The 10,465-nt window shown below is 56.2% G+C and overlaps 1 protein-coding gene across 1 annotated transcript; it reads left to right on the top strand.

The window, feature by feature from the left end:
• Positions 1 to 589: 589 nt before the first annotated feature.
• Positions 590 to 1,735, top strand: MONBRDRAFT_12785 (uncharacterized protein; the record flags this gene model as incomplete). The annotated part of the gene is made up of 1 exon (XM_001750660.1): positions 590 to 1,735. The coding sequence occupies one exon, from the start codon at positions 590 to 592 to the stop codon at positions 1,733 to 1,735; it is 1,146 nt and encodes a 381-aa protein (XP_001750712.1).
• Positions 1,736 to 10,465: the final 8,730 nt, after the last annotated feature.

The raw sequence follows: 10,465 nt of genomic DNA, 5'->3' as shown, positions 1-10,465 counted from the left end.
TCTCTCTCTCTCTCTCTCTCTCTCTCTCTCTCTCTCACCACTCTCTCTCTCTCTCTCTCTCTCTCTGTGTCTCTCTCTCTCTCTCTCTCTCTCTCTCAAGCTCTCTTCGCTCTCCTCGCTCTCTCTCTCTCTCTCTCTCTCTCTCTCTCTCTCTCTCTCTCTCTCTCTCTCTCATCACTCTCTCTCTCTCTCTCTCTCTCTGTCTCTCTCTCTCTCTCTCTCTCTCTCTCTCTCTCTCTCTCTCTCTCAAGCTCTCCTCGCTCTCCTCGCTCTCTCGCTCTCTCTCTCTCTCTCTCTCTCAAGCTCTCCTCGCTCTCTCTCTCTCTCTCTCTCTCTCTCTCTCTCTCTCTCTCTCTCTCTCTCTCTCTCTCTCTCCTCTCTCTCTCTCTCTCTCTCTCTCTCTCTCTCTCTCTCTCTCTCTCTCTCTCTCTCTCTCTCTCTCTCTCTCTCTCTCTCTCTCTCAACCACTCTCTCTCTCTACCACTCTCTCTCTCTCTCTCAAGCTCTCTCTAAACTCTCACAAGCACTCTCTCAACTCTCTCTCTCTCTCAACGGTAATTGTCAGATGGAAATGTCAGAAGCATTCGGCATGGTGCGGGGCGCTGGCGGGGCGAAGCGGTCAGCTGTCTCCTGGCTGAGGGTCGTCCTGCTAACTTGCTGCCTGCTCTGGCATGGGGTGACGGTGGGTTTGGTGGAAGGTGATGGTTTTCCCGGTTTGTATACAGATGTGGCGGGCAATTTGTTTATCAACGCGTCGCTGCGTGAAGGCGCACGCGTTTTTCTGGACGGCGTCGACGTCGCGGCGCAACTCGCTCAGCAGCAGCTTCAAGCGGCGCAGCAGAAGAACTTGCTGGAGACGCAAGCCGTTCTACTGGCGACGCAAGCCCGGATGTTGGCTCAGCTGCAGCACCGCATACCAGCCTTCGATGCCCAGCTCGTCGCCGTCGGAGGCCGCAACAGCGTTTCCTTGGATGATGTGTATCGCTTCGATGGCACCAACTGGCACCCGGGCCCCAAGCTTCCGGTGCGGCGCCATGCCCATGGCGCTGCCGTCTTTAGGAAGCAACTGCATATAGTTGGTGGCTTTACGGATATGGATGTTGACCCCTCATCCAGTGTTTACCGTCTCGGGGGAATCGTTTGGACTGAGGGACAGCCCATGCCAACGGCGCGCGGCTACTTGGCCGCCGTTGTTTTCCAGGACCAGCTCTTTGCTCTGGGTGGAACTCGAGGCAGCACGCCACTCTCCCTTGTTGAAATTTATGATGGGACGGCATGGCGTGTGGGTACACCTATGCTTGTGCCTCGAGCCGGTTTTTCGGCGGTCGTCTTTGAAAACAAACTTTTCGCCATTGGCGGGGCACAGGAGCGATCTCGCCTCGCCAACGTGGACGCCTTTGACGGGCTGCAGTGGCGCGCCATGCCGCCCCTAACAACTCCGCGAGGGGCCATGACGGCAGCTGTCTACTCAAATCGCCTTTTCGTGGTCGGTGGCTACTCCGACGCCACGCTCGCCTCGGTCGAGGTTTTCAACGGCTCAGCCTGGAGCACGAGCCACCCCCTTCCTAGGGCATGCCACTCGATGGCTGGCGCTGTGTTTCAAAATCGGTTTTACGTGGTTGGTGGCAAGGACACCACCATCTTCGATGATTCACTCTCCCTTTTCGGTCCAGTATGGCGCACCATGGCGTCCTTGCCGGTAGCATGTGAGCTGCTGACCATCACCGTCTTTTAATCAGCTGAATCACGCCACGGTTGTGGGACATCAAGAGTCACTCGACTGCTTGCCACTTTTGTACAGGGGCCGGGGCCTTCGGGCGCCGTTGGCCAGTACGTTTAACCCTGATTCATGACTAAGATGTGGCGCTGCCCTTTCCAACGAACCTGCTAGATCGGATGTACGAAGTAACAGATCCAAACATAGGCGTATTATTCTTCTTACCCACAAAAATGAGCTTGTGGGGAATCGATTTGAATGAGAGAACGTCCATACACGCAGAGCTCGGCAATTGCCTCTCACGGAAAGACCCAAACAAAATTGGCCAGACCGTCAGAGGCTCGGGTTCACAGGCCAGAGGACTGGCGTTTAAACGAGGAGAACGGGACTACATAATGTGCATCTTCACACACACACAACACATGCACAACCAAAAGGTGTGAGGACGAGAAAGCATAAGGCCGGGTGCATCCAAGAATGGGGGACTTAAAAGTGTCGTCAAGTTTACTCCTTGTCACCGTCGGTGTCCAGGAAGAAGTATGTGCCAGCGCGCTTCTGCTCCACATCCTTGACCGAGTTGGGCTTGTTGATGCGGGGGCGGTAGTTGGTGGGATCGCGACGGAAGGTGACGTCGAGCGACTCCAAGAAGGAGTTCATGCCCGTCAACAGAGGCTGAGGCGCCGACGCCAGCGTCTTGACTGAGGGTGTACCAGAAAAGACGACCACGCGATCGGCCAGATAGGTAGCCATGATAAAATCGTGCTCGACGATAAACGCCGTCTTCTTGGCATGCAGAATGAAGCGCTTGATGGTCTGGCAAGAAGCGGAGGAAAATAAAAAAAAGGAGCCGAAATCGAACGCAGGCACGTAGAGAGTGCGATGGTCGTGAGCAAGTTACAAAGAAGGGGTGTTCAACCTGAATGGCACAAAGCGAATTGGACAGAAGAGCGGGCACATGGCAACGCTTTTGCACAAACCTTGGAGGCAGCGAGACGCTGTTCGGAGTCCAGGTAGGCTGAAGGCTCATCGATCAAATAGATGTCAGCTGGCTTACCCAGGCAAAGGGTCATGGCCACGCGCTGCAATTCACCACCGGACAGATGGAGAACCATCTGGTCCATCAGAGGCTCGATGATCATGGGCTTCATCACATCCGACGTGAACTGTGGTTCAAAGAACGGTAAGGGCCAAAACCAACCGAGTGAGTCTTCGAAAAAGACGGTCGCAGCAAGTTCGTGCAACAGGTATCAAGGATACGTAGCGTGACGAGAGTCAAACCTGAGGATGGATGTAGGCATCGCGAATCCTCATGTGCAACAACTGACGAACGGTGCCATCAAACTTGGGCGCAATCTTCTGGGGCTTGTAGCTGACACGCAGTTCGGGCACATCCTCATCGCCATCGGGCTTGAGCAGACCAGCGAGCCTGCGTCAGAAGATGCAGCAGTGAGAATCCGATGGCACGTTCACAGGCCAAACACAGAAGGGAGTCCCACAGCGCAAAGGGAAATGACGCACATGCGGATGAAGGTGGATTTGCCGGTACCGTTTTCGCCGAGCATGACAATGAGCTCTGAGTCGCTAAACTCGCCGCCCTCAATGCTCAAGCTAAAGTCGCCCAGCGTCTTGGTCATGTCAGGATAGCTGTAGGTGTGCATGCGCTTGACTTCCTCCTGGTCCAGGTTGTCAGAGACCTTGAAGTTGAGTGACTCGGTACGGAAACGCATGTTCTCCGTGGGCACAAAGCCCGCAAGGAAGATGTTGATGCCTGGGTTTCAAACAATCAAAATAAAAAGACAAGACGAGTTGTTGGGACATTTTTAGGTGAGAAATACACGTATGCATCTGGCAGAACAAGCGCGTGAGCTTCCGTTGGTCGTGGGGCGTACCTTCGCGAACGGAAAAGGGCATAGTAACAACACCGTAGGCGCCGGGCTGGCCATACAGGCAGCACACAAAGTCGGACATGTAATCCAACACGCTGAGATCGTGCTCAACAACCAGAATGTAGCTGTGTGCGGCAAGCATCATGCTCAACATGAGCTTTTGTGTCGACGGCAAGCAAGATGGGTTTGGCGGGCAGCACTAGGCAGAGACGGTCGCTAGCGCTTACTTCTTCTCGCCGCGCAGGTTGCGAATGGTCTTGGCAGCCTTCAAGCGCTGCTTGATGTCCAGGTAGGAGGAGGGCTCGTCAAACATGAGCATTTCAGCGCTCTGGACGCAAGTGACGGCAATGGCAAAGCGCTGCAGCTCGCCACCTGACAGATCCTTGACCTCACGATCCAGCACGTTGCGCAGGTCCAGCATGTCAAGCACCTCCTACGAACATTAGCAGGTTGAGAATGAACAGGAGCAGGGTGTGAGAACTTGACCAGGGTAGCAGCTCAAGGGTCGACACGATCTGTGTTGGAGAGGAGCTGACAATGATAGACGTGGTGGCAGCGACAGGCAGACAGAGCGTGGGAACCTAGGCACGAACCTCGTAGTTGTCGCGCTCGAGCTTCCTCTTCAGGATGCCCTCAACAGTGCCCTTGACGGCGCGGGGAATCTGATCGACGTACTGGGGCTTGATGATGGCGCGCATCTTGTCCTCGAGCATGCGGGTAAAGTAGTTTTGCAACTCGGAGCCACGGAAATACTAGCGTGCGGAAAGTTCATGGGCAAACGCATGAGTTCCAGCTACGTCGGGCTTGGAGCGTGATGTGACGGTCTCCGGGCCAAACCTTGAGAATCTCCTCCCATTCGGGGGCGTTGGCATCAAAGCGACCCAAGTTGGGTTTCTAAGATGTACAGCACAGAATGTAAGGAAAATGAGGGTGGAGGCCTGTGAGATACCTGCTCATTGCCTGGCCAAAGGTACGCCAATTTGGTTCGGTGCGTCTCAGACAAACGAGCCCACCTCACGGCCAGCCAGGATCTTGAGCGCAGTGCTCTTGCCGATACCGTTGGTTCCGACCAGACTGTTGGTGTGACGAGGTGATGTGAGCCAAGCAGCAGAGACAAGCGACAATGGCTGCAACGGGCGTGCTGCACCATCGAGAAGAGCAAGCAGGTCGTACGCACCCAAGAACCTCTCCGGGGCGAGGGGTGGGAAGTCGGTGAAGCTTGAAGGCGTTGGGGCCATAGCGATGGGTGGTCTCAGAGGACAGGTTGCTGGGCAGGTTGATGATGGAAATGGCCTCAAAGGGGCACTTCTTTACACAGATACCACAACCAATGCAAAGAATCTCCGAGATGAAAGCCACCTGGATGCACAGAAGAGAAGCAATGAATACTCATGCATAGAACGTGTCAAGTAGATCATAGGGTCCACCGTGTGCTAATTGGCCTTGCGGCTCTGCCCAACAGCGTTCTGGTAGACGAGAAGGAGAGGACATGCCTTGTCGGCGGGGGTCACTTCAATGCACTGCTTGCCCATTCGCACGACGGGGCAGCCCTTGCGACATTCCTGACGGCATTTCTTTGGCTTGCACTTGTCGTGGTTGACAATGGCGATACGGGTCAAAGTATCGGACCTGTCACGAGCACAACGAGACGAGCAGGACCATCAACAGCATGAGACTCAAGCCACCAGCCCTGGCACCCGAGCACAGATTCGCGCAAAATGGCGCAAGCCAGCACAACGCACATGGCGACGGTCAAAGAAAATGGGTGCGCTCCGCCCTATACACCACCAAGACGGTCCGAGACAGGAAGAGCACAGAAACACGGGCACGTGAGTAAGTCGGGGTGGCGCGGGCAACAAGATTATGCAACTGGTGCCGCTTGCTTGTTTCACAGTCGTGCAAGCCAAGAGGTGCTCAAGCGCCACCGCTCAACATCAAACACAGATTCCCAAAGCCCTCCCAAACGGTGGCCGCACAGGTGCGGCCCCCACGCAAAGGCCATCATGCCCTGCGCGCAACGACCCTGCCTTTTCTTCCGAGAGTCACACTCGGCTCCACCCCTGACACTGATGAGGCCAACCTCGAAAGGCTGGTCAAAAACAACCGAGCACCTCCTTTCCCCACAAAGCCGCACCACATCAGCCCATACATGCCGTTCCTGACCGGCACGAGGACACCATCCCGTCCCCCTCTCGTCGCATGCGCCCGGTCAGTGCTCACGCCGCCATTTCCTCTTCACACACACACACACACACACACACACACACACACACACACACACTCTCGCTCGCTCTCTCTCTCTTCAAACACACCCACGCGCATTGGTCCGTCCGTGTGTCGGTAGATACCTGTTCACAACACCCGTTGTAATGGTAAAGTGAAACATGCCTCTTGGATTTTGTATTCGTTCTCCAGGTTAAAGACAAGGCAAGATCTTGTTATTCTGTTTGTTTGAAGGAAGGAAGTTCTGTTGAGTCGGACGGACTGGCACGCGTGAGGCATGGCGGAAGATGCCAGGCCATTGAACCAATAAGTGAAATAAAAAGTCAATCAATTTATCTTGCCTCGTTTGATATGCGCAGAGGCAAACGTCCAACTCCACTCGCGACACGAACAAAACACATCAATCTTTCTCAACACACACGCACACACACACACACACACACACACACACACACACACACACACACAATCCATAGGAAGGGGTCAGCCTAGTTGACCGTCGAGAGCCCGCGGGTGGGAATGCCCGAAACAGGCGACTGCTTGGCCTTTTTCGGGGTTTGTTGCCCCTCATTCTCCTTGCCCATCATCACCGAGGGCTCCGCTGCCGGTTCAGCTTGATTCTCCATGCCCATGGCAACATCGCTGGCCTCCCCATCGACGACCGAGGTCTCGGCGGATACTTCCTCCGGCTCTTGCTCAGTTTCCTGCTCCGTGTCCTCCTCGGCGGCCATGCGCTCAGCCAACGTTGTTTCGAATCGTTGAAGAAGCACCTCGCGCGGGTCGGTGCGTTTCAAATCGTCCACAACGGGAAACTTGTATGTTGTGCGCGCTGGGGTGGCACCCGTGGGCACATCGGCCTGCAGCTCCTCGGCGGCAAAGCGCGTGACCCGAGCATCCACGGCCTCCATGCCCTGATAGGCCTCGGCACAAGCAGATTTTGTTTCCGCCGTAGCGGTAGCCAGTAGAGATTGCGTGGCCGACACGCTCTGTTGCTGCGCTGCGAGATGGCCTGCGGCAGCGGTAGAAACCTGGTCCAGAGCCTCCGTTGTGGCGCTGCCGGTAGCTGCCTGAGCCACCAGCGCACGCCCAATGCCCTCGGCCACGACAGTACGCTGCTCAATCAAGAACTGGACGTGGGCATCCGCAAAGGCATCGGCGGCATTCATGGGGGCCTCCCCAGCTTGCTGCACCGCGCCGACGGCAGACGTGGCGGCAGCCGTCGCTTCCTCGGTGTGGCTTGCAACACGCGTGAGCCCAGCTTCAAGCTGAGCCTCGGTGTTGGCTTGACCGGCGGCAAGCGCCTGCCCGTGACCCTCCACAGCGGTTTGACCCTGAGCAATGGCATGCTGGAAGTGTTGCTCCATGCCTGCGCTGGTGTCATTGAAGGTGGCCAAGCGAGCGTCAAAGGAGGCAGCTTGCTCGCGTTGGGCCGTCATGGCACCCGTGGCCCACTCCTCAATCATGGCCGCCATGCGGGCCTTGAGATCGGCAGCATTAGCGGAGATGCGCGCCTCCACATCGGCCGATTGCTGCTGGAGGTCTTGTCGCACGCCAGCGACCTGCGCGCGTTGTCCAGCAAAGAGCTCGGTGCATTCGCTCTGCAGCGCACTGAGGCTGCTCGTAATTTCTTGCACCATCCCCGTGACCATGGCGCGGGCCTCTGCCTGCTGCTGCTGCATGCTGGCGCGTAGATCGGCCAGCACTTGGGCTTGTGCATCTTGTGCGGCAGAAAAGGCCGTTTGCTGCTCGCTAAGCGCAGCCAGGAAGAGGGCACGCTGCTCGCTGAGACGCGTAGAGAACGCGGCACTATCGGCATTGCCCTGCTCAATCTGCGCCTCAACGACACTCTGAAGGGACTGCAGACCAGAAGCTTCCACCTCGCGGCTCTGCGCCAGGCGAGCTGTGGTAGCTGCCACAGATGCGGTAAGATCGGTCTGGTATGTGCGGGCGCGGTTCAAGAGGTGGTCGACTTCGGCCTGTGTAGCAGCAAGTTGTTGGCCCATTTGACGCTCAAAGGCCTGCAGGCGCTCGACCTGCGCGGCCACCTGTTGTGCCACATCACCCTGCAAGCGCTGTGTGGAGCTATGGTTGGCAGCCTCGACCTTGGCCTTGCGATGCACCTTGTCGTGAAGCGCAGACACGTGGTCGGTCGTGGTCTCGACCACTTGAACCAGGCTCGACGCCTGGCGATGGAGATGGGCTTCAGTCTCAGCATGGGACTCGGCAATAAAGGCCGTTTGGTCCCGCTCCAGGCGAGTGGCTTCGAGCTGTCGGCTGGTCTCATCCAGCTCGTTGGAAGCTTGGGTGAGAGCCTCAGCCGTTTCCTCAAGCTCGCTGCGCGTGGCCTCGAGATTGGCCGAGGTTTCCGTGAAGAGCGTTTGGATGGTGTCAAACTCTTTGCGCATCGTGTCGAGTTGAACGGTCATTTCCTCGATCTGAGTCTTTTGCGTTTCGAGCGACTCGGTCATATGGCGATAGTTGTCCGAGTTGACGTACACGCCGTTTTGTTCGCGCGTGGCCATCAGGTCGCGCTTGAGACGCTCAATCTCCTCGCTGTAGTCCTTGATGAGGGCCTTTTTGGTGAGCTTTTGGTTGATTTCGGGTCGGTTTTTAATGTTCTTGGCGTGGAAGGCGTAGTCAAGGGTGCTCATGGTTTCCTCCATGTTGCACATGGCGGGCGAAACGGTGGCAATGATGGATGTCTTGGTCTTACCACCCAGCGAATCCTGTAGCAGGCGGGTCAGCTTGGACTCGCGGTAGGGGATGTGGCCCTCATGCTGGACAAGCTTCTGGATAACCCGGCCCAGGGTCAGAAGACTTTGGTTGATGTTACCGGCTTCACGGGCACGGTCCTTGACGGCTCCAGAGCGACCAATGTTCTCCGAGCCCGCCAGATCGACAAGATAGAGTTTACCAGTCTTGACCAACTCCTCGCCCGCAATGTTGTTCTCCTTCTGATGAACAGTCACCATGAAAACGCTGTGGCTACGCGAACTGGTCTTGTTCATCAGCGTGGCCGAAGTCTTGCGCTTCTCTGAACCCTTCTCAAGCAGACGATACACCTAAAGGCAGGCGCGATGGGGCGAGGCGAGACAAAGAGTGATGAGAGGCGGCGGGGGTCGGAAAAGGGTTCAGCGGGCCTCTGAAAACATCATGCTGGCATTTCCTTGTGCCTTTCCCCTTGCCTTTTGGAGAACACCGAAACCCAGGGGAAACGTACCTCGTCGCGGTTGTTGATGGGCACATCTTCAAGATTTTGAATGACGACGGAACCCTTGTTTCGCGCATCCTCGAACAAACGCAGCTTGTTGTTGTCATCCTGCACGGGTTGCATTCAGATCTGAGATGAGACGGAATCCCACCCAGAGCCTTCACCGCACACGTCAGCACCAGGCCACGGACCAGCGGGGAAAGGAGATCAAAGATGTCCTCGTTGTAGATCTCCAGGAAGCTGGCGCGGACCGAGTACTCGGCATCGCCGGCTTGCAGCTTTTCAAACAGCTATAGCGGCAGCATCAGGAACGGATGGGTGAGAAGATGTCTGAACAATGGCGGCATGTGGCCGTACAGGACAGCAAGCGAAGCAGCCGCATACGTGGCTCATGGCGCGAGGGATGAGGCCGGCGCCGGGATCGTCAAGGTAAGTGGCGTAGGCTTGCTCGGTGTTGCGGTAGCCCTCCATGGTATGGGTCTTGCCGGTACCAGTCTGACCATAGGCGAAGATGGTGCCGTTGTAGCCCTCCAGAACCTCATCAAGCAGAGGCTCGGCCACGTCCTTGTAAACGTCAACCTGCCAGAGAGAGGGTGTCGTCGTCATGGACGTAAGGAAGGGGGGCGGGACACCACTGGCACCACTGGGGTCGAGCAAGCATGTTGCAGAGGCAAGAGGTCGAGCGTGTCGCAGGACAATAAACTATACCTGAGTCGACTCCATGCCAAAGACCTTGTCAAAGTGGTATGTCTTGGTATCGATCTTGCCGCCAGCCTTGATCATGGTCATGACGGCATGATCTTCGGGCTTGACCTCGACCGAGACGGGCGAGTTCTCATCCGTCTCCTTCTTGTTCAAGGGTCGGCATCGCACGTAAACCTGCGTCGGAGGGCACGGCAGAAAGGAGAAGTTGGGCATGAGCCTCGGACGACCGGGTCGCCAGCTGAAATGTCTGGGGCAACCATCACGACTCGGACCTGGATGTTGCACTCCTTGCCCTTCTTGCCGCCAGCCATGTTGCCAGGTGAGGATCGAACCCGGGGAATCGCCGACCAAGGGATTTGTTGAAGGTGTGGGAAAGAAGTGGGTTGACTGCCACAAAACCGAGCCACCCACAGATCAATCAAGTTCAGAAAGAGGAGAAGCACCCTGCTCGAACGACAGGAGCAGCAGCGAGTAGAAGGAGTAAAAAATAAAAAATAAAAAACACTCGGCTCTCTGTGTGTGTGTGCGTTTCAGCGCCAAAAGAGAGAAAAATTCAAAGCTGACAAATAAGAAAACGCAACAAATTCAAACGAGGGCGGGAAGTGTTGTAAGACTTACATTTGGTTATTGAGCCAAGCAGCTAAAAATAGCCGATAACTCGCTCCTTTCTCGCGTGAAGCGATCTGGCTTGACCAAGCCTGATCTGGCGTCATTCCGCCTGAC

The sequence above is a fragment of the Monosiga brevicollis genome, genomic scaffold (assembly GCF_000002865.3).
Source record: "Monosiga brevicollis MX1 MONBRscaffold_45 genomic scaffold, whole genome shotgun sequence".
Lineage (NCBI taxonomy): Eukaryota > Choanoflagellata > Craspedida > Salpingoecidae > Monosiga > Monosiga brevicollis.
This window is presented reverse-complemented; position numbering and strand designations above follow the sequence as displayed.